The sequence below is a fragment of the Miniopterus natalensis genome, chromosome 11 (assembly GCF_054644295.1).
Source record: "Miniopterus natalensis isolate mMinNat1 chromosome 11, mMinNat1.hap1, whole genome shotgun sequence".
NCBI classification, from domain to species: Eukaryota; Metazoa; Chordata; class Mammalia; order Chiroptera; family Miniopteridae; genus Miniopterus; species Miniopterus natalensis.
Window position 1 is genome coordinate 44,188,324 of NC_142091.1, and position 24,130 is coordinate 44,212,453.

A 24,130-nucleotide genomic window follows, 5' to 3' on the forward strand; every position below is an offset into this window, starting at 1 on the left:
TGATGGGGAAAAAGACCGTATTTATAATAGTAATAACAAAAAATTAAATAAACATAGCAAGAAATATTCAAGACCTATTTAAGAACCATTTTTTAACACTACTAAACACTACCCAAAAGAAAACTGGAGCAAGTAGAAGTATAGCATGCTCTTGGATAGAAATATTCGACATCACAAAGAGGTCAGTTCATAGGTTAATTTAAAATTATAATGTGATCCAACAGGCTTTCATTTTTTTCTAGAGAAATTGATTCTAAAGCTTATGTAGAAGAAGAAAGAAGCAAGTATAGTGATAAAAAGTGTTAAAAACAAAAGAATGATCATGGGGAAGGTGGATCAGCACTACTAGATATTAAGAGAGATTATGCAGCTTCAGTAACCAGAGCTGCGTAATACTGGCAAATACACAGACAGAGAGGTTAATGGAGTAGAATATAATATCCAGAAATAGATGCAATTCATGCATAGATACTATATAATAAAGCTGACATCTCAAATCATTGGAGAAAATATAGATCACTAAATCAATGGCACTGGGACAAATGGGTAGCCACCTAGACAAAAAGAGAGTTGAATCTATTCCTCATGCCTCACTGAATGAGCTTTTTTTAAACCTCAAAAACACTAAAAAATTTTTAAAATTTATCTTGTAGTATGAAAGTCTTTCCACCACCTCAAATCCAGAAGCTGTAAGAGATTAATGAGTTCAACAATACAAAAAAACACACAAAACCCTGATGTTAAAAAAACATAAGTCAAAGAACAAATGGTAAACTGCAAAAAATGTTTTCATATCAGAACACAGGCAAAGACGTAATCTCCCTCGGATGTGAAGAGCCTCTAGACGTCATAAGTCAAGAACAGTAATCCAATAAAAAATGGGCAAAGGACATGAATTAAAAGGTGTAATAAATCTTAAACACAGGAAACAAAAAATCCAAAGTTTGATAACATATTCTCAGGGTAAGACTAGGGAAACAGGCCTTTAAAACACTAGTGGTGGGAGTGTATATTGACATAAACTACAAAACAATCTTAAAATATCTATTTAAATTAATTAAATATATATTTAATACAGATTGAGTTTCACAAAATGTGCAAAATAGCATGTACAAAGCTATTCATCACAGCATTGTCTGTAGCAGCAAAAGGTTAGAAACAACTTAAATGGCCATCAATAGGGGGCTGGAAATATAAATTATGTGACATCCATAAAACAGAACAATATGCAGCGGTAAAAAGGAATAAAGAAGCTCTGTATGTTCTAATATGGGAAGAGCTCCAAAATATACTTTTAGATGGAAAAAAAAGTGCAAAATAAAGTGCATATTTTGCTACTTTTTGTGTAAAAACAGGAATCTATATTTGTGTTTGCTTGTACATAAAGAATCTCTACAAAAATATATAAGAAATTAAGAGGAAGTCGGGGTAAATGGAGGCCAAGGATGGAGGGAGGTTTTCGGTGACTGTCCCCCTACTCTTTCGTTGTTGAGCCGAGTGACTATGCTGCCACCGGAGGAGGAGGGGCGGAGCTAGAGAGCGGTGGCATTTATTGTTTTCACCGTGACCACCTGAGCAATGAAAACTGAGCGCAGTCTCGATCCCGGCCAGCTTTCAAGCCAGGCTGATTTTCAACGTGCGGTTGGTTTGCGGCCCATTTTCAGCCACAGAGTGCAAATGACTTTCTCCTGCTGCCTTAGAATTGTTGACACCTGGAGATGGTGCATTTTCATCCTTGATCAATTTGGGCTGAACGGGCAACAGGTAACATTTTTTAAATTCTTGTGGCAACATTGGTAACTACTGCCTAAAGCCTGTGGGAAGATCATCGGCAATCAAAATACACACACACGCGCACACACACACTCTCTCTCTCTGGTCAGTCATTAAAATCATCGTACAAGATTACTGATATTAGAGTTGTTGTAACCCTTTTAAATTAGCCCATAGAGCCTATTAATAACATAACAAGTTAAGATGTGAACTGTGGTTCCTTGCAATTATCTGTTATCCATTTTGCAATTTTATTGCAGGTAACTAGCAATGCCCTTTCATTTAATCATAGGTGAACACAAGCCTGTTTATGAATTACTTCTTATTTCTGAAATATTGTTCATGTCAGTGTTCAAGAAAAAAAGAAAGAAAAAGAAAAGAAAAAATAGAGTTTATACATCTTATATCAAAAACTGGGCAGCTTATGTAATAGAAGCAGGGACTTTACGATTATGTAAATACATGTGTAGAAAAAGTAATCCTTGCTTCCATTTCGCTACCATGACACCAAAGGGATGGTGACAAAGTTTCTACAATGGACCATATAACACTTACCGTCCATTTAAGAAAAGAGATTTTACGCCCTGGCTGGTGTGGCTCAGTTGGTTGGGTGTCATCCTGTGCACCAAAAGGTGGCGGGTTCAATCCCCAGTGAGGGCACATGCCCAGGTTGCAGGCTCAATCCCTGGTCAGGGCCTGCAGGAGGCAGCTGATCAATGTTTTGCTCTCACATCAATGTTTCTCTCTCTCTCCCTCACCCTTCCTCTCTCTTTAAAAGGACAAAGACTGGGGACAGGGGGCAGAAGGGAGGACATCCAGAGAGGCATCCAGCCACCTGTGAGGAGGAGGGTCAGAGAAGAATGTCCAGTGAGAATCCCCCAGGAGCAGAGTCAGCCAGCACAAGTAGGAGCAGGGCTGCTCCTGCAATTTGAAGCTGCCTACAGTGCCATGCAGAGCGGGAGCCCCCTCTTTGGGGAGATCAAGGAAAGGGGGCAGTGTTCCTTATCTGTGTTAACTAGGGACAGAGAGAAGGAAACCGCTGCACAAAGCGGGCTGCCAGGGAAACAGAGTGGCAGGAAGAGGAAAGGGGAGTAATCATGAGAACTAAGCACCTGGAAATCTGCATCGGGGGGAGGAGGGCACTGAAATTTGCACAGTATGTACGATGATTTCAGGCATTTCAATGAAATGTTAACCGAAACGTGACCTTGTGAGGCTGATAATATTGTTAGAATCAGAGTGATACTTGTCAAGTAGTTGGACTGACGCTTGGCTGAGTGTTAGCACTCCATAATGTTGGTGGTCATCACCACATCATCACTGGGTAGGAACTGCATTGACTGTAGATCAATTTAGGAAGTACTGCCATCGTCTTATCAATATTAAGTCTTCCGATGCGTGAGCATGGATGTCTTTCTATTTATTTAGGTCTTCTTTAATTTCCTTCAGCAATGTCTCATAGTTTTCAGCATATATGTTTTACACTTCTTTTGTCAAAGATTCCTAAGTATTTTTTTCTTTTTGACGCCATTATAAATGGAATTGTTTTCTTAATTTAATTTTCACTTTGTTTATTGTTCCTCTATGGAAACAGAATTTATTTTTGTACATTGATCTTATATCCTAAAACCTTGCCAAGCTCGTTTATTAGTTCTAATAATTTTCAGTAGACTCCTTAAGATTTTCTATACACAAGATCATGTCATCTGCAAAGAAAGATAGTTTTACTTCTTCCTTTCCAATTTGGATGTCTTTAATTTTCCTAATTGCTACTAACTTATTTTTGAAAAGCATTTATTAGCTGGGTCCTTTTACCTCCAGCACACACCAATAGTGTGAGGCTGACGTGAGGACCATGAGGACCAGGAGGACAGACTGCCTGGGTGTATGGGTCCCACGGCACCTCAGACCAAAACCTAGGTGTCTCAGCTTTCCAGATTAATGCCAGCCTTTGGGGTTCAGCAACCTTACTCTACAGAAAGAACTACCCAAGAGAATCACCTGCAATTGTGAATTCAGTAAATTGAAATCTTTTGCAAACAAAACCAAACACCAATTTTTAAAAATATATATCTTTATTGATTTCAGAGAGAGAGAGAGAGAGAACCCGCAACACTGGACATGTGCCCTGACCGGGAATCGAACAGTGATCTCTTGGATCATGGGTTGATGCTCAATGGCTGAGTCACGCTGACCAGGCCCAAACACCAATTTTAATTCAACTTTCTGATTGTTTTTTCCTACACAGGTGTGCAAATCCATGTGGTCCAGGGATGCCCTTGGCCCGACTCTGAGGTGAGCAATCAAGGTATTGAAACCAGGCTCTCAGCAATTAATCTTGCAGTTCCGAGGTTGCTGCAACTGTCCAGCCTGTGCAGCTCAAGTTAAAGGTCAGACCCTAGAATAAACCTTTCGGAAGTGGAGATCATTGTGACCCCAGCCAGGACAGAGGTGTTCAGGGTCTGCCCAACCCCAGGGGAAACAGCAGGGTCAGGGAAAGGCAGGGAGGAACCTCAAGTTCCATGGATTCTCATGTGCCCAGCCTGCCCCACCTCCCTCAGAATTAATATGAGTGAAGGAAGTTCAAAACAGCTGAAGGGTGACCCACAGGTGACTGTAAGCCTATGAGCATGGACATACACACCACCCCACATATTTTAGCTTGGCTAAAAGCACAAGTCCATGTAGTGAACTAAAGTGTAGACTATGTACCCCTAAGGTCTAGGAAACACCTTGACAACTCGTCTTCCCCACCCTGTATCCAATCAGACACCAGGTTGTATAGTCTTGCCTCTGAAGTAACACTAAGATCCTTCCCCTCCCCTCCCCTCCCCTCCCCTCCCCTCCCCTCCCCTCCCCTCCCCTCCCCTCCCCTCCCCTCCCCTCCCCTCCCCTCCCCTCCCCTCCCCTCCCCTTCCCTCTAATTCTACCACCACCCCTACTGCTTCTTAAATGCTTAAAACAGGGTCTGGCACATAATTGGGGACTCGATAAATATTTGTTGGAAAAACAAACTGAAGAATAAATAAAAACACTGTTGTTTTTAACTGTCAGGCCAGAAGATTGGACCATACTGACCTACTGGGCTACCTCCCGCAGGCCAGGGCTGACAGAGAGGCAAGCTAGCTCAGAAACAGCCATGGAAATGAGGCAGCCCTGAATAAAGGAAGAGAGGCCAGTTGGTAGAATTGATGCCGGGAGGCACAATTACCTTAAAGCCTTGCAAGGTTGAAAAGACAGACGAGCACCTGACCGGCAGGGAGTTGTGAAAATGGTTAATAGAGCATAATGTCCCTAGGAGCAAAAGAGACAGCCAACAAAGTCGCTGCTTAACATCTACAACCAGAAGAGACAAGAATTGAGTGGCAAAGGGTGGCCACCTCAATGTAAAGTCATGATCAGTTCCCAGAGCTGAGTCAATATTTAGATCCAGAACTCACTGACTAAAGATAAGGCTAGTCCTCAAGACCTAGTGACAACTATTTACTATGAAGATTCTTCTAGGAATCTAGGAAAGGCCTATGGCTGTCACCATTTACCAAGGTGGCTGCACTGTGGGAAGGGGAATGCCCAGGCAAGACCCAAAGTGTCATCATGACCCCCAGAGTAGGGCTTCTGGGGCTAGAAAAAAAGAGTCCTGGCTAAAGTCCAGTTGCAGTCCCCTGGTTCCACAGACCATCCAATTGGTCATTTCCCCAATCCTGGAGTGTATAATTGAAATTTATTTATTGGCAATTAGAGTTACCCCAACACTGAGTCCTTAGCCTGGGGATCTGAGCAATTATAGTGGGGAAGACCAAGCAGAAGTCTCTGAAATTGCTCCCCATCCTCACCTAGCCAAGATATTAAACAAAAAACAACCACCCCTTTGTGGGGGTTGGAGGCTGGCAGATTAATGGCATCATTAAAGACCTACAGGATGCAGGGATGGTAGTACCTATTATATCTCCATTTAATTCGCCAGTCTGGCCCTGGAAAACCAGACGAATCCTGGAGAGTAATAGGCTACCACAGCTCAGCCAAGGAGCAGCCCTACCTGCTGTGCTGGATGTGCTGTCACTGCTGGAGCAGGCTGCTCGGGCCTCCGACGCATGGTGTGTGGCCACTGAGTTGGTGAATGTTCTTTTCTATTCCAATGGAACAAGAAGATCAAAAACAGTTCACGCTCATGTGGAACAGACAATTATATTCATTTACCGTTTCTCCCAAAGCTACATTAACTCTTTTGCCTTCATTAGTAATATAGTCGAAAGAGATCTGGACCATCTGGACAGCCCACAGAACGTCACAGATCCGTTATATCACAGTGAGTGAGTGGGAAAAGCAAGAGGTGGCTAGTTTATGAAAGGCTTTGGTAAGACACATGTGCTCCAGAAGCTGGGTATAAACCCTAAGACGACTACCTCAGAGAAGTTTTTAGGTGTCCAGTGGTCATGCGTCTGACAAAATATCCCCTTCAAATTGATGCCTCTTGCACTGTCTATCACAAAGAAGGAAGCACAACACCTGAAAGGCTCCTTGGGTTCTGGAGGCCACACGGTCCCCACCTAGGAATTTTCTGATAACACAGAAAGTTGTCAGCTTTGAGTGGAGCCTGGAGCAGAAGAAGGTTCTACAAGAGGTTCAAGCTGCTAAGCAAATATTTTGTCATTTGGATCATACGATCCAGCGGACTCTAGAGTGTTGGAAGTGTCAGTGATGGGTAAAGATGCAATATAGAGCTTACTGCAAACCCCAGTGAAAGAATCACAAAGCAGGCCCCTGGGATCTGGAGCAGAGCTATGCCATCTGCAGCAAAGAATTATAGACCTTTTGAGAAACAGGTCCTGGCATGGGACTAGGCCCTGGTTTAAATGAAATACTAGTCCTGGCTAGTGTGGCTCAGCTGGTTGGAGCATAGTCTCACACACTAAAAGATGGTGGGTTCGATTCCCGGTCAGAGTGCAAGCGGAAAGCAACCGATCAGCATTTCTCTCTCTCTCTCCCTTCCTCTCTCTAAAGTCAATGGTAAGTAAACAAATAAAATGTAAAATAAAAATAAGTGAAATGCTAGACCATGAGCATCAAATGACAGTACATCAAGAACTTCCTGTTATGAACTGGAATCTATCAGACCTGCCAAGTCATAAAACCAGGTGCAGCCTGCAGCAGTTCCTTGTAAGATGGAAATGGTAACTGAGCTTGGTTTGCTAATGGGTCAGTTTGGTATGTCGGTGGAAGCTGAAAATGGATAGTGGCTGCCTGATAGATGGCAAACATTCAGGGTTTGCCTTGAAAGGCAGTAGGAAGCAAGGGAAAGCAAGAGAAAAATCTTCCCAGTGAGCAGAGCTGCAAGTGGTGTGCCTGCCTATGGAAGGAGAGCTATATGCAGGAGAATATATACACATTTCTGAGCAGCGGCCAATGGTCCAGCTGGCTAGTCAGGGGACTAGAAAGAAAAGGTCTGGAAGACTGAGGACAAGAATGTCTGGGTAGAGGATGGGTGGACATTTTAGGAGTAGGCACAAAGTACAAAGGTTCTCGTATCACACATTAGCACCCACTACAGAGCATCCACCATCGAAGAAAACTGAAACAAGCAGATTGTCTCAGCCACTTTGTCATTGGCCATCCTGGAACTAGCATAATAGGCACATGAATGAAGTTGGTCACAGTGGCAGAAATGGAGGCCACACATAGGCCCAACAGCACAGACTCCCATGTACCAAAGCTAATCTAGCTACTGTTGCCTCTGAATGTCCAATCAGCCAGCAAGAGAGACCAGTGCTGAGCCGCAGATATGGCACTATTCCTTGAGGAGACCGACCAGCCACTTGGTGGCAAATAACTGTATCAGACCCCTTCCATCCCAGGAGAGCCCGCAGTTCATCCTCACAGGAATAGAGATCTATCCTGGGAATAGGTTAGTCTCTTCTGCCCACAGAACCTGAGATAGCACCAATATCCAGAAGCTTAGAGAACACCTGATCCTCAGGCATAGAATCCATCCAGCATGGCATCCAACCAGCACACCCATTTCATGGGGAAGGAAGTCAGGGAGTGGGCCCATGATGTTAGGACCTACTGGTCGTCTACATACTGCACCACCCAGAAGCTGCCAACCTCAAAGAGCACTGGAATAGCCCACTGCAGGCCCACTGAAGCACTCACTAGCTTTAATAACCTGAGGCAATAATATGCAAGGATGGAGGGGAGGGCCATCCTTCAGGATCTAATGCATTAGATCAGAGACTTGTATGTGGTACTGTGTCCCTAAGGAAGAATGTACAGGTCTCAGAACCAAGGGGCAGAAGCAGGAGTGGCCACATTTACAGTTACTTCCAAGGACCCACTGAGGGACATTGGGCTTCCTGTTCCTTTAGCTCTGGGTTCTGAAGGGTTGGAAGTACTGGGTCCCCAGAAAGGGCACTCTCTTGCCAGGAAACACAGAACTACATTCTTTAGGTCCCAGGACATTGAAGTACAAGCTCCAGCTGCCACCAGGGCAATATCAACTCCTTGTGTCTGAGGACCAGCAGGCAAAAAGAGTCACCATCTCGGCAAAGATCACTAAGCCTGAACAGCAGGGCTGCCTTTCTACATCAGGATGGGTGAAACACATGGGAAACCCCTGGCTTCTTAGAGAAATAACTGGTTCCAAGTCTAGGGTAGAAAATGTACAAGATGAGCCTGCGGCACTATGAAATACCAGAAACAACCACCAGGCTTGTGTCAAACAACTCAGGGGCCAACTTAAAGAGGCTCCCGACAGCCAAAATGGAAGAATAATAATTGCAATGGAATGAAACCCATCAACTACATTTAAACCCTGAGTTCATCATAAAACATTTTTTTAAATTGCCACCTTCTGAGAATGACAGGTAGCCAAGACTAGTTCATTATCTTAAAATAAAGGAATTATGCACATATCCTGCTTTTCCTATACAAACTCTGAGAAATCAAACAGCTGACGGGCAGCATCTTCTTATAAAATTATGTCATCTAATAAATTACAACAAACCCCCCTCACCCCCAGTGAATTACTTACAGAATACAGGCATTGAGCCTCAATGGCTGCTAACATTAAAAAAAGTGACCAGCCCAGCCAGTGTGGCTTAGTAGTTAAGCATTGACCTAGGATCCAGGAAATCTCAGTTCGATTCCCGGTCAGGGCACATGCCAGGGTTGTGGGCTCGATCCCCAGCAGGGGGCGTGCAGGAGGCAGCCGATCAATTACTCTCTCATCATTGATGTGTGTCTCTCTCTCTTTCTCTTCCTCTCTCTGACTCAATAAAGATTTTTTTTTTTTCTGAAATGAACACCAGATATAATGTGCCTCCTGATAATGGGCACACCATCACTTGGAGTCTCCTCAAACCTGAGGCAGAGCAGCTCTCTGGATCTAAGCTGATTTGCAGAAAATGGAGAGATGGAGGACAGTAAACTGCACCACCAACATAAAATTAGCAAAATCCAGACTGGAAAACTATAGATCAATGGTCCAGGTTCTTGAACAGATAAACTATAAAAGGGGGGAGGGTAGAAGGGACCCTTTAGATTAAAAAAAAACAAAACTTACAAGCTGTAACAAGTTGTTTTAAAAAGTGAGACTAAGAACTATAGTGTGTAGGGATACACAGTTAGATGATAAAGCAGTAAAGAAACTCAGGGAAGTGATTATTACTATAATGTCAAGAAGTTGGGAGCTGGAAAGTAGCTGGGACTGGGATGGGGAACAGGGGAGCAAATAAAGCTCTACTCTTGACCTGGGTGTGCTCCTCTCTTCTCGGACTCTTCTCTAGCGCTAGACTTCCGTAAGCTTCACTATCTAGCACCTTCACAGCTCCATCCATGCCTTTGTTCATGCTGTTCCCTCCACATGCAATGTCCACTCCTGACAAGCAAAATCTTCGTGGTCAACACCTCCCGTGTGTCATACTCCCCCACAGCACTTACCTCTCAGTTCCTTAAGAACAAGAGGTCTGGGTCTCAGTCAGGAATCAAGACAGGGCTTAATATGATAGGTTAGTAACAACCACCAATATTTATCGAGCACTTAGTACACACCTGACTCTGTTGCAGGCACACAGACAGAGCCCTTTAGTCCTCGCAACCACCCTATGATGCAGACACTGCTGTCCGCCCCATGTTATAGGCGGTAAGTAAACTGAGGTTAGGGAAAGCGATGTAGCTTGCTCTAGGTGACAGTAGCAGAGCAAAGATCCAGCCTAAGAACTTTGGCTCCATAGTCTGTGATCTTAACCACTGCCAAAGAATTCATTTATTCCAGATACTTACTGGGTACCTACCACGTGCCAGATACTACTTGGTGAACAAAAAGGACTGTGTCCCTCTCTTATAAATGTACATTTAAAATTAGCAAATAATGAGTACAATGGTTGTGTTAGGAAGGAAAATAAAATAAGGGGATAAAAACTGACTGAACTATTGGTATTTTAGAGCAGTCAGGGCAGGCCTCTCTGATGACATCTAAGCAGAGACCTGCATCAAATAAGGGAGTAGTAGTCAATGGAAAGGCCACAGCCTGGAGTGAGACAGTTCCATTAACTGCAAACTACTTAGGAAATATGTGTGGCCTTGGGCAAGTGGTTCAACTCTGAGCTTTGTTTCCCTCACCTGTAAACCGGGGATAATCTACACTTGCCTGGCAGAGTTGTGAGGAAAAGAATCTGAACGTAAAGCATGGCTTAAGGGCATCTGTGGCCTAGGCCCACAATAGACATAACATATACTGAGGTCCATGATCTTGCCCAGCCAGAAATCCCCTTTCCTGCTCCAGACGCACTGCCCACCTCCCCGCCACTTCCCCTCCTCCACTTTCAAAAAAACTGAGGACTGCCATTGGCCTTCAGTAGGCAGCTGTAGTGCAGCCCACTAACACCCCCTACCCGCGAGATGTTGCACTGCAGCTGTCTCAGAAGCCACCAGTCCCTTTGGTCATCTCTTCAAAAAACCTTCTCTGGGCACTCACCACCTGCCAGACTCCAGGGATAAAATTGAACAAGAGACCCTCTCTGCCCTCTAGGAGCTCAGTCTAGGAAGTGGGCCCAACACGAAAGTGAGCAATGAAAACTGAAGAGGAAGCACCACCATTTATGAAACTACAGGAGCACAATGCCAGAATGATTAACCTTGCCAAAAGGAATTCAGCAAGGCTTTATAGTGTGGGTGGCGCCTAAAGTAAACCTTCAACAATGAAAGGAAGTGGGCATAAGGGGAGGCATTGCAGGCACAGGGAAGAGTATATGTGAGATCGGGGAACCAGAAAAGAAGAGATTGGTTTGAGGTGTTCTCCCTCATCATTAGAGCTTCCTGCCTCCACAAAGGAAGCTGGTTCCCTAGACTCATAAAGCTACACCACCTGCCATCCCAGGAAAAGTAAGCCGTTCTCAAGAAAGAGCTTTTTTTCCTGAGGGCAGACAGGATCTCAAATGTCCTATGTTCCCACACCTGGTCTTCCTTACCCTTCAAGAAATGACGCAGCATCGACGTAGGATCCAGATCGCGATTCGATTCCCAGTCAGGGCACATGCCCAGGTTGCGGGCTCGATTCCCAGTCGGGGACGTGCGGGAGACAGCATGATCAATGAATGACTCTCATCATTGATGTTTCTCTCTCTCCTCTCCCTCTCCCTCTCCCTCTCTTCCCCTCTCCCTTCCTCTCTCTGAAATCAATAAAGATATATTAAGAAAAGAAAATGACCCATCCTGTCTAAGTGACAATCTTTGCAACCTTCGCCAGGTCTTTTCCCGTGTGTCTCAGCCTCCTCCTCTGTAGATTAGGAAAATAACCCTTGTCTGCATCCCTCTCAAATAACCACTTGAGTTAACAGCTATGAAAGCTCCTGGTGCAGCAGCAGGAAGGACCCAGGCGACACCCGCCCCTTGGGGGAATCCTGGGCAGTCAGAAGCAATGCTGCAGCCCCCTCCTCTCAGATAGACCACACTGCACCCTCCAAGCCCACTGCTCATAAACCCCCATAAAAATCAGGGAACCGTTCAGTTTTGTTTCAGGTGTTTTATTAAGTGGGCCATACTGTAGCTGGTTTCTAAGTTGCAAAACAACGTAAATTTAACAATAACATAGCCAGTTAGACTGTGACAAGCTTTTCCTTTCCTTAAAAAAAGAAAAAAAGACTTAAAACACACAATGGAGGGTTAAATAAATACGGGAAAAAAGGAAAATCTGTTAAAACATGCTTATGTTTACTTCTGCGCAACTGCGTGCCAAGAGGAAACGTGATTTTTCTGCACAATGATGCATCTCAGCATGTCTTCTTCCCAAATAATACTGACAAAAAAAAGAAAAGATGTGGGACTGACCTGTCAGTGCTTGAAGAGGCACTACTAAAAATCCCTTTGTTTGGAGCTTGGGGCTTCCACTCAGCACACCTGTGTGTGGCCCAGGAAAGCCAAATATCCATAATAATGTTAATATAGAAAACATTAGTTTAAAAACGATGTGGAATGGCCTCATTAACGCAGCAGGGCAAGGAAGCAGAAGTGCCCTGCACACGGTGCCAGCCTCAGTCCAGGGAGGCCACAGGCTCCCAGCACGCAGCCACAGCGAGGGAGGGCACCAGCTTCAAAATAAGCGGCACCAACCTCGTCTCCCTCTCCCTATCACTCTTTCACATGAAAGTGTGTAAAAAGCAAATCAGCAAATAAACTCTAAAATAGATTATTTATTCCAAAAATCCTCTAGTTTTCTTTTTACAGTGAGTGTACATCTCATCTCCGTCTCCTGCACAACGCACTTAAGTCCCTTGGGGAAGACGGGTCAGAGCTGCAGGGTGAGTATTTCTCAGTCCTATTGCTAGCTGGTGCTGAGAGGTCAAATGTCGATGCCCTTGACAAGGGACGTCTCCAGCGTGATATTGAACTCCTGCAATGTCTGTAGCACGCGGATCAAGGAATTGACAAGTGTGTGGTCTTTGATCAGCGCCACATCCTCATACATGTGTGCAGTGATGGGGCAGTCAGCCAGCAGAGCGATCCAGTGGTGTAGGAGGTGATCTCTGGCAGGGCAGGGTCAGTCCAGGTGGATGGGAAGGGAAAGGAAGGGAGACCGTTAGTGCAAGATCATCACTCCTTGAACAAAGTGAAGCTGGAGAAGTGAACAGCTCCCCACAGCCCCCTTTGCCTCCTCTCACATGGCTTGGCAAAGGCTTTACACAGCTTCAAAAGGCTCCTACTGGGGTCTGCCCAGCCCCAGGACACCAACCCAATCTGACACAAATCAGCCCTGTCATCAGCCTCTTCCTCCTTCCCTGCCACTCCTCCCTCACACCACGTCCAGTCAGCACTTTATCCATCTCAACAGCCAATCTCTAACCAATAGCCAGCCAGTCCTTCCTCCCCACAACTACTACCACCAGGAATAATACTGAGAGTTAACATCCACATAGCATGTACCAGGCACTGTTATAAGAGATTTAATCGTCATAGCAACCCTATGATATGAGGTAGGTGCTATTAGTGCTATTATAATGCCCACTTCATAGAAGAAGAAATTGAGGTACATAGAGGTTAAGTAGCTTGTCCAAGATCACACAGCTATTAAGTGGCTGATGTGAGATGTGAACCTAATGAATCTGGTTCCAGAGTTTTTTACTACCACACCAACTCCCTCCCTTTCGTGGCCTGAACAAACTACTGCCTTAAGTTTATTACGGCTTCATGCTCTCATCTGACCTACTGGACTAGCCCCTAACAATCTTGCCCACTCTTACGCATACTATCCAATATATCAAATTAATATCATTTCAGTCCCCTGGTTAAACAACTCTGTCCTAATAGGGAAGGATTCTCTGTCCCAGCTCCTCAAGGCCCCTATTGTTATAGCCTCCTCCTTGAAGCCTTCTCTGATCTTTCACCTCTACATTTCCAGCATACCCAATAATATAAACTTGTACTCCTTTTTTGGACTCTCAAAACCTTCTGCCTTGTACTGTATTTAATTGGGACAAGTGAACTTCTACAGGGTAGCGGCTATGTTTTACTCAGCTCTATTCCCATCATCTCCATTCCTACCATCACAAGTCCCGGCACATTCAAATGTTTGTTGAAGGAATGACCAGATATACTCTTTCAAATTTCTCCAGTGAGGTAGTTTTATTCCTTCCCATCAAAATGTGGCTCTTCCTCCTAGTTACACACTCTCTCTCACCCCCATCCCCATATATCCCCACATACGCATGGTACATAAAGGAAACTAAGGGACTTTAGGAAGCCCTCTAGGGCCTTATCGGCCCAAGAGTATCTTGTCGTTAGCCACTCCCTACCCCCTGCACCACACTAAGACTCTACACCACCTCCAGGGCTGGCTGCTATGTACTCTGGGCCATGAGGCTGCAGTACCTGGCTCCCAAGCACACCAGCATCTGAAACTTGCCGTCCTTGCCAATGTTTCGGGGAGTATTGTTGATTGCAGTGACAAATCGGCAGAAATTCCGGGCCCTTGTATGCCAGTTTTCCTCAGGAACAACTTCATTCTGCTCCAAAGTCTCATAATAGGTTTGTGCTTTTTCTGTGAAGCGGAGAAAAGCTTGCTGATGACAAAGCCTCTTAAAACCAACCTATCTCTGACTATCCTGCAGGCCACTTGCCATGGGCCCCTCAATGTTGGTGTAACTGCCACTTAATGAGAATAACATGAGTGTTCTGACATCACTGATCACCTTTCAAAATGATTCTTATATTCCTTATCCTTATTTTTTAAATTTACGTGGCCCTGGATATAAAGACAGTACCTTCCCTAATCTGAAGATTTCAAAAAACTCCTGAGGGAGAAGCTCCTTGCATAAAAATTCTCTAAGTGGCCGCAACACAGGGCCTGGGCTCCAATGCTATCAACTGGCCTTCTAGATCTGCAAGGAGAAAGGGTGCGAAGTCGTGACTAAGCCTGTACACAACAGATGCCCAGGAAAAATCTTTCCAACCCAATTCTCAGGAGGTGAGGGGTGAAAGTGGGGAGGGCTTCTATCATTACCTCTGGGAAAAGGCAGGGCAAACAACAGATTTGAGAGCCCCCAGATTTGGCTTCAGACCCCGGTGATTAGCACCCCTGTTATATTTGTGAGTTCCCATGTCTCTGCCTGCTTTCCCACCCTCACATCCTAGTCCAACTCACCCAGGAAATCCCAAATGAAGACATTTTTGAAGAGACGGGGCGATTTAAATCCATGCTGGAAAGCCTGTTCCAGGGCTGAGACAAGGCCGCACTCTCCACAAAGCAACAGCGTCAGACTGCCTCGCTAATAAGGAAACAAGGGAGAGTAACAGGCTTGCCTCAAGCTGCCCTACCACCACTGCATCCCCAAATCCACAACCCACAGCTGGGAGGGCAGCAAAAGACAGGCAGGGACCTTGTCTATTCCCCCAGCACCTGGCATGGTGCCTGGCTCAGAACAGCTCTCAGTGAATAGCTGTTGAATGAATGGATAAATGATTGATGATGAATGTGGGTTCCCACAAGGGAGACAAAGCCAGTGTAGTGTGGCCATTATTCAGGGAGACCCGGGCAAATCCTGAAGAAAGCAGGAATACACACTGTTCACTTAGTGGCCCAGGGACTCTGTTGGTCATTAATGTGTAAGGAAAACAGGGTAATCCAAGGCAGAGGCGCCCCAAGGAAGAAATCTGCTTGAACTAAATGAGGCACACACTCTACACACTGGGCTGTCCAAGAACGTAAGCCTGGAACAATATCATTCTCTCTCAATCATATAAGGCCCTGGACTGGAGGACAGGAAGGCTCACCTCTTTCTCAGGCTTATGGAAGTGCTTCACGATGCCATTGACTGCCTCCCCAATGGACTCCTGGATCTGCCCAGTGTTCAGCTCTGATAAAATCAAGCAGAAATCCCTCACCAATCTCAGAGGCTAACAGTGCTTAGCCGACTGAGCAGGAGACTGAGGACACTGGGAGGGCCTATGGAAGAGGCAGGGCAGCCTGGACCTTGGGAAGAGTGGCTCTCACCTACTGAACTTGGCTGAGCTAGCTCTTCCTAAAATCTTGGGGGGGAAGCAAAGCCAGTACCTTAGAGTTATGTCTCTAAGAGATGCTGGTAACGTTTATTTTCCATTTTACCCTGCAACATTTGGCAACCAAAGGAGGGCCAAGACTAGGCTGTGAAGCCCAGGAACCAGGAAAGAGAAGGCCAGAACGTAGATCCCTCACCTCTCTAGGATCACATACAAATAGTACAGAGGACCCAGGATGGCGTCCATTAGCTCTCCCCTCTCCTTCCAGGCCTCCAGGGACAGTGTCAAATCTGGAGGCTGCTTTGTCAGCAGAGGTGGTTCCTGAGGCAACTGCACAGGCTGGGATTTGCACTAACATATGAGGGCTCCCAGAGATCTGCCCACATTTCCCAGGCCAAGTAGCATGAGGGCCCAGCCTCTCTTCCCACTTACTGGGCTTGTTGTTGGGTGAGATAGTAACAAGCCTGCGGATGACGCTGGGGGACTGCTGCAGGGGTGGGGTCCGACATGGCCTCTCGTCCACCTCGGGCTGTGATGTGAGCAGCTCTCCAACTAGGACACGCTCCAGGCTTCCGTCGTCCATGCCCTTCCCCAACCACCGGCCACATGGGAACCTATAGGTCAGGCAATGGCTTGTCAGAGCTGCCAGTTCCTCCACTGTCCTTCCCCTTACTGCTCAGCATGAGCCATCAACAAAGCCAATCCCTGGGGATCCCTCAAGGGCCTGCTCATCCATCCCATGTGTATCATCAGGGACGACACCTGAGTGGTGGGCGGCCTGGAACCTGTGTACAGCAATGTCACACATCTTCACTTGGTAAACCCTCCTTCTATTTTTTTCAGGAGCATGAGGCAGGGCCAAACAGGAAGTTGCGTTAGCCTCTCACAGCCTAAACAGTCTCCTTGAGAACTCCACATACCCAAGCATCAAACACAGCCCCTGGTGGTACACCTTGCCCCAGTATCTTAGAGCATAGCTGAGGGAATACTTACTTGTAGGTATGTCCTGTGATCTCATTCCTGACCATCACAAACTCCACCAGCCATTTGGCATACAGCCCAGAGTTATCATGGCCTATCTGCACAGTAGTGAGCTTTCCCAGGTTCTGGCACTACGAGAGATCAGCCAAATAGAGAAGATGGGGCAGGAAAAGAAAACAGGAGAAAACAGTGGCACTCTTAGAGGCAGAGATCTGACTGGCTGCTTGCAAGCTGGCAGGGACAGAGCTCATGGCTCCATCTGCCACCAAAGCTGGCAGCACAGCACTATCTCATGAGGAGCTGATGGCTGAGAAAGAAGATGCTGCTACCTAGAGGGAGAACAGGGCTTGAGAGCAGGCAGCTCTGGAAGTGGGACAGCAGTCTGAGGTCCGGAGGTCTCTGTGAACACTTGGGCCCAGCAGCTGAAAGAACTCTTGGGGATTTCTCAACACACCATGGACAGGAAGGGATGAAAGTTCAGATGGGTAAGTGCCTTCCAGTCAGAGACTGTTTAGACACAGCAGGCCTCCCCCTTGGCTCTGGGCTCCAATCATCTCAAGACAGGTCAGCTGTGCTGATACATAACACTGTACACAGCAAGGCCTCCCAACACCCTGCAGAAAGCTCCAGAAAAGCAGCTGTTGCAAACTCAGATTCCCACAGAGCCTGGGTTGTGGTTCCCAGATAACACGTACCTCGAAGGTCATCTCTAACACATTCCTGGGAATCTGCAGGATCTGTGTCTCACCCAATTCTCCTGAGATGCAGATCCATGGGTTGGCAGTGAACATGGAGCCCCCCAGCTTCTTGCTTGGTACAATCAGGATGTGGTACGGGATCACTGTTTAGGGGAAGCCACAAAGGCATAGAGGGGGATCAGGAATTCCTCTCATACCCAAAAGGGCCCTGACCTGTTTCAGGCATGCTCATATGATTATGGCCCCTATTGTACGGACCCTGGCAGAGCCCAGAGCAGCAAGTCCCCAGGACCTAGGCTCTGGCTGGCTCAGAACATTAGCCAATCCTCCCCTCAATCTCACTCTCCCTATGGTCACCACCCAAACATCAAAGATCCAAGCCCATCTGCAGGCTCAGGGCTAAGTCAACCTGTCACTTAAATAATATCACCAACTCAACATTGTACTGAATTGCTTCTCAGAGCACTTTTCAATCTGTCATCTCATGATCTCTAACCACAATCTCAGGAGAGGCTGTGCAAGTATTACAATGCTGATTCTGAGGCACTGAGAGGGAATTAGTTTCCCTATGGTCTCCTAAATTCTAGTTCAGTGCTGCTTCTACTGCAGCTTACAGCTTTCGTCTCTGAGAGGAAAATGGATGTCATGTAGGAACAAAAGTTCATGCCGCAACATTCAGCTGGCATTCAGGGTTGCAGAATTTCCATCCTAGAACCATGGCCCAATTTGTCCATAGCCTCGCGGAGAAGACCCCAGTGCTAGTAAACGCTGCTGTGACTTAAAGCCTTAATTGGCCACATTTTGGCACTATGCCAAGGTTGAACTGATTCCTCCAACCCCTGCTGAGATCCCTATAGCTATTAAGAGCTTGGGGAAAAATACTCACTAGCATTCAAAATGGTAACTTCAAACAGTTCACAATTAAGGAAGCTCCGCTGAATGGTTTGGTGGCCACTGAGGTATGGATGTGGTTTTATGATGGCAATATCACAGACAAGCGTGGCATCATTGACTCTAATGTTTGAAGACCAATCTTTAACATCTGTTTCTTTTTGGTTTATTATTTGAATGCTCTTAGACCATGAGTGATCAGAATGGTATTTGAATAAAAAAAGATACGTAAAAAAAAAAGAGTCCACACCATAGAAGCTGCTGAGTCATTACCCAAACAACAAGTCATGGGGCAAATTCGGAGACTACCCCCACTCAACATCCTGGCACCAAAGATGAGGCTCCGAGGGCCTTCCTTAGACCATACTGAACCCTCTTCCTCACTCTGCTGATAGGGAGACTGAGCACCACAGCAGAGGTAGACTCTGCTCAGAGAAACACAATGAGTCAGGGCCTGGACCAAAATCTCCCAAAGCTATCTGGAAGAGTTGTTTTTCCCTGTGGGCAGTTCTGAAACCTTCCATGATGCTGAATAACTCTCTCAGTCCAAAACAAAAGGGAAATTTCTTCACAAGAATGCAGAGAAAGCAGTGAACCTCACCACCCCACCCAGTCCACTCCACCTTCATCACCTGAGGCTCCCTCCCAGAGCAGGGCCTAGGACAACAGTGACAACACGAAGGCAAAAAGGACTGAGCTCCCCAGGTCAGAACAAGAATAAGCAGCCTCGGAGAAAAAACCACCTCCAAGGAAGGCAAATGCACCTCTCTCCCACAGAAGCAAAAGGCAAATAAAAAGTGCACATGATAATCTTTTTCTTAAAAAGGAGACACTGAGTGCTATAGCCTCAGGCAGGCTCATGAAGAATGGAAGTGAGAAGGCTAGTGGGGAGCACAGGGCTACTCACGGATAGTTGTGAAGACATTGGTGAAGCAAAAGTAATCGACGGCATTGAAAGAGAGGAGGTGATAGAGGAACTGCTCCTTCTCGTCGTCACAGCGCAGGAAGGCATAGCGCTTGTACAACTTTCTGTCGAAGAGGAGGCAATACATCAGTCTCCCAGCCAAAGGAGAGAAAAGAGGCTAGAATTATTCAGTTCTGGAAGGGACAGCTAGGGGACGAATGAGATGTCAAGCCTGAAGCTCTTTAGAGCTATCTGAAGGAGGAACAAAGCCAGTTACTCTAACTGAGGCCTAGAGGGAAAGTAGCTTAAGCTACAGCAGGAACAACAAAAACCAAACTCGACCTGTGTCCAAGGGTTGATGTTACTATGATGTAAAGTGTCAGAGGTCATGGATCTCCTTCCTCACAATGAGGGCTGAAATGAAATTCCCTCAGGGAAGACATAGGCCCTCTCAGGCTTCTAGCTAGGGCATCACCCCAATGTGTGATGTTGGAGGAGCAATGTCAGATATGTGATCACCACTCATTTCCAGGCCAAGTGTCAGACCCAAGCAGACTGAAGACCCATGAGTAAAAACACTGCTCTGAATGTGAATGTAAGCCCAGGGATGCTTCAGAGACAATAAAGGGCACTCAAGGGAATGATCCAAGTGACGGGCAGGGAGAGCTACGCAGATCATGTCCTTTACCTTTTCAAACTTCCTCCCATCTCCCCCCCTCATCCCCACTGCTTACTCATCAAAGACCAACTACTTTGCCTGATGTTGAAGGTCTTCTGAAATTGCTCAGCAATGATACCTTCTCCAAGTAGCAGGGATACAGAGAGCCAAATGCACAGGCCCTCAGCACAGAGGAATACACACAAACACACAGTAACTATCCTGGTTGTCAAGACTGTAATTGCCATGGCCAAAGAGGTATGAGATTCAGTACACCTGTCAGGTTCATAAGGTACTTTCAACAGCTAATTCACCAACCAAGGCCTACTATGTGCAGGTGCTGGAGAGGAATGCACCTAGCCTCAAATACAGTCTAGGTGAGTTAATCAGCTAAAGGCCACAGTATAAGACTGCCCATAATGAGCTGCCAAATGAAAGGCTCTCTGGAAATTTAAAGGAGCAGGAGCTTCAATGGTCCTAGAACAAGAGGGGCCTGAAAGACGGCACAGATTTAGACAGGTGTGTAAGAGGAGGACAGGGTATGAAAACCAGTTTGACTAGAGTTGAGGGCTCAGGGAAGTGACCAGTTAGCAATAAGGCTGAAAAGTTAGGCTAGAGTCAAATGAAGGAAGGCCCTAAATATTCAAGCTGAAGAGTTTGCAATGTGCCCTACAAGTAATAGGTTTCTGCAATTTGACCCAAAAAGTAAAGGAAAAGTGACAACTTCAAAAAATTTAAATTTAGTGTAGCTGACGGGTGAAAGGGGGATGAGGGGGAAACTAAGGGAGAGGCTGTAGGTAAGGAGACAAGTTGGGGCAGAGGCTGAGGTCCTGAAATATGTCCTTGAGAGGTAAAGCAAAGCAAGGAGTCAAAAAGACTCCAAATCTTGAACCTAGGCAGGAGTGGGGATGTTCAGAGAGAATACCAGTGACATTAACAGAAAATCTGAAAGAAGGGTTATGCTAAAGATTCTGTGAAGTTTGCTTGTGTTCTTTCTCAGTTAAAGGTAAGATACCTGAATGGAAATAAATGTAGAACTGGAGCTCAAAAGAAATGTCAGAGCTAGAGCTTCAGAGGTGGGAGTCAGCTGTCTAGAGGTGACAGAAGTCATGACAATGGGTGAGGTGAGATCAAAGTGAGAGAGCGCGTGAGCAAGTGAGAGAAAAGAATGTGTGTGCATGCAGAGAACGGAGGACAGTGGAAGCCAATATCCTGGAAATAGAAGGAAAAAGAGAACAGGATGGTATAGGGTCATGGCAGCCATGCAAAGGAGTTTCAAAGTAGAAGGGTAGAGGGGACACTTCACAGTATTAGTCACTGCAGAGAGGTTAAGGAAAAAGAGTTTGAGTTCACTATATAGGAGCTAGCTAAGTTCTTTCCTTAGACTACATAGCCACCTTACCCTATGTCCACCTTACCCCATCTTGAAGCTGCAGTCTTAGAGGCTAGCTGGAAATCCCAGACTCAGAAGCATTCTACCAAGATATACTCTCCAAGGCTGTCTACCTCCTCCTGTCTGTGCAGCTACAAACACATTTTATGTGCACAATTAAATACCTACTAGGTGCTAGACAACATGCTCAATATTGGGAAAGGTACATAGTTCATGCCATCAATGAAAGCAAATGTTAATAAGCATTAAGCAACTAGATAACGGTAATACAGCCCTTAGTGGTAAAACAGAGATGAACAAATACTGTAACAAATGCTATGGGTGCCTAGAAGAGAAATGGACCAAGCCTCTGGAGAGTCTAGGCAAACTTTAGTAAAGAAAACTTCTGACTAGGCCCTGAGAAGGCTGAAGACATCCTGAGAAGGGTGAGGGTATGATGTGACTGGAGCTTTAAACAAACTGAAGGGAGAGATGATAGGACAGGATGGAGTAGGCAGGTTTGATGAAGGGCCCCTTTCTCTCCCCCCTATGCCCCCCATCCACATGCAATCTGTGGCAGCAAAAGTCTTCTAGCTGTCTGTTCACTTAAGAGTAGTACAGAGGTAAGCATCAGGTGAAAAGCTGCTATATATACTAAATAAATTCTGATCTTATCTCCTCTATTCAAGAAACCAAGATAAGCCTCCTCACTAAGGCCTGTGCCCGTTCACTGCTGCCCAGGCCTTTAAGCTCATATACCCTAGACCTACCCACTGTCCTGGACTTTGGAAGTCCTTGTGCTCGACCCCTCTCAGATGCCTCTCTGTCCTCCTGCTGGCGTGCAGCCTCTTTTCACAGATAACATCCACACTGGCCAGCAGGAAACATCCCTGCCCTCAGGTCCTGGTGCCCACACAGCTACAGTGACATTTTTTTCACCACACAATGGTCTCCTAGAATCTGGTGTGCAAACATTTCTCTTCCAAATGCCAGGATTATATGTTCATTTGTTCTCTTCTAGTTGTTCTCTCAATTTTCAAATTTTATTCCTAAACGTTTTTGTCCCAGACATTTAAGCACTTTAAGAATTGCTATTTCTGCCCGGCCAGACGTGGCTCAGCGGTTGAGCGCTGACCTAGGATCCAGGCGATCGGGGTTGGATTCCTGGTCAGGGCACATGCCTGGGTTGCGAGCTCGATCCCCAGACAGGGGCGTGCAGGAGGCAGCTGATCAATGACTCTCCCATCATTGACGTTTCTATCTCTTTCTCTCCCTCTCCTTTCCTCTCTCTGAAGTCAAAAAAGATTTTTTTTTTTTTTTTTTTTAAAGAATTGCTATTTCTAATCTCTCAAGGTGAGCCCTCTAACTTATCAAGTTTTTCAACCTGGTTTCTTTTTGCTGTGGTTTACACACACAATGAAGTCTAAATATTACATTTCTACTTTGAATAAAAACAGATTCTGCAGGTCTAATCAACTGGTTCACACAAACATCCCCTAGGGTCCACTCCTCTGCTTCATCATCCATAAGGAAGTTACATAATAAAGGATACCATGAAAAGATGCCTAAGGAAATGCTAAACAAAAATGCCCAATAAGCTTGCCAATGAAGAAAGAGCCAAACATACTATATTCAGGGAAAGACAGAAAGGTGGTAGTCTGAGGCAGAGGAGGGGCAGAGCCCTCTCCTCTACTAGTTTGGGTAGAAAGACTGCAAAGGCTGTAACATCAAAAGAAGGAAACTGTAGGTTTAGTAGCTCCTGGGAGTATGAGGGCCTTAGAATATCTCCCCTCCCTTTTTCTGGTGGGAAGTATGGAGGAAGAAGGTCTAAGAGGGTCCTCTGAAAGCCCTTTTAGGCTCTAGGGAGACTCAGGCAAGGTCAAGAGAGGCAGAGGAAAGACTTGGTTACTATGGGCTTGCCCTGGGCTCCACAGAGAACACAGAGAAGGGGATATCTTAGAAGTTTCCTTGTAATTCTCCAATCCTTTCCTCCCAGGACAGGAAAGAGAATAAAAAAATGTCCACGCCCAAGAGGTATACAAGTCACTGAGTGCAGTGAGGAGAGGGGGAGCCCCCAAACTCTGTGGTAACCAATGAGGACCCCATCTTCTCATTACCACCTGTTTAAGAAAGCCATTTTTGAGCATACAGATTGAGAAGGTAGGAAGAACAAATACAGCACATTTATTCTTTTGCTGATACAGGAAGAAGTGGAAATGCTTCAAAACCTTCATATGCAATTGAGTTTAGCTGAATACAACAGTAATGACATGCTGCCTATGCCCCCTTCCCACACAGAGGCTTCCAATCCTGACAGCCTGGTTCTTACTCCAGGTGGAGTGGCCTTACTTGGTGAGCTCATGGTCTGAGAGAAGCTGCTTCAGGTGTCTGGAAAGTAACTTTTTTTCCATGGATAATCGCACCCATGCTCTGGCTTTTCCCACGTCGGTCTTGATTTCCCCAATGTTCTGAATATGCCTGAAGGGAGAACAGAAAAAGGAAGTGGAGGGTGGGTGAGAGATGAACTCACTACCAATACCTCCCCTATAAAGCCAAAGGAGACCTAGTGAGGCAGCTCTATCCCACCCTGGGATAGTACATCTCTCCTGTTCTCTAAATCCTGGGCTTCCATGTAGCTTTGCCAGATAGGCTCACCTGGCAAACGACAGGGGTGGAGAAGGGGTTACAGTACAGCTCTCAAAAAAAGGCAGGTTAACCCCAGAGCCCAGGCGTTAAAATACTCTGATATAATTCTCCAAAAATGTCAGAAAACCCAGCTGCTTATATAGCTCTACAAATACATTATGAAGCACAAGACCAATGAAAAGGGCTTCCTGGTTAACTGAGATGCTGTAGAAGCCCAGGAC

The 24,130-nt window shown here is 45.8% G+C and overlaps 1 protein-coding gene and 1 pseudogene across 1 annotated transcript in view; one reads left to right on the forward strand and one right to left on the reverse strand.

Moving 5' to 3' along the window:
- Nucleotides 1-11,776: 11,776 nt before the first annotated feature.
- The window catches only part of DENND5A (DENN domain containing 5A), an 81,594-nt gene continuing 69,240 nt past the window's right edge, over nucleotides 11,777-24,130 (reverse strand). Inside the window, exons 15-23 of the mRNA XM_087821722.1 lie at nucleotides 23,613-23,741; nucleotides 19,237-19,358; nucleotides 17,436-17,581; nucleotides 16,753-16,871; nucleotides 16,192-16,373; nucleotides 15,535-15,617; nucleotides 14,906-15,029; nucleotides 14,134-14,302; nucleotides 11,777-12,791 (exon numbers count right to left, since the gene is read on the reverse strand). Of these exons, the coding sequence (XP_087677848.1) occupies nucleotides 12,608-12,791; nucleotides 14,134-14,302; nucleotides 14,906-15,029; nucleotides 15,535-15,617; nucleotides 16,192-16,373; nucleotides 16,753-16,871; nucleotides 17,436-17,581; nucleotides 19,237-19,358; nucleotides 23,613-23,741 (1,258 nt within the window). The 3' untranslated portion in view covers nucleotides 11,777-12,607. The remainder of the gene's footprint in view (nucleotides 12,792-14,133; nucleotides 14,303-14,905; nucleotides 15,030-15,534; nucleotides 15,618-16,191; nucleotides 16,374-16,752; nucleotides 16,872-17,435; nucleotides 17,582-19,236; nucleotides 19,359-23,612; nucleotides 23,742-24,130) is intronic.
- Nucleotides 18,155-18,463, forward strand: LOC148092002 (ATP synthase F(0) complex subunit g, mitochondrial pseudogene; annotated as a pseudogene).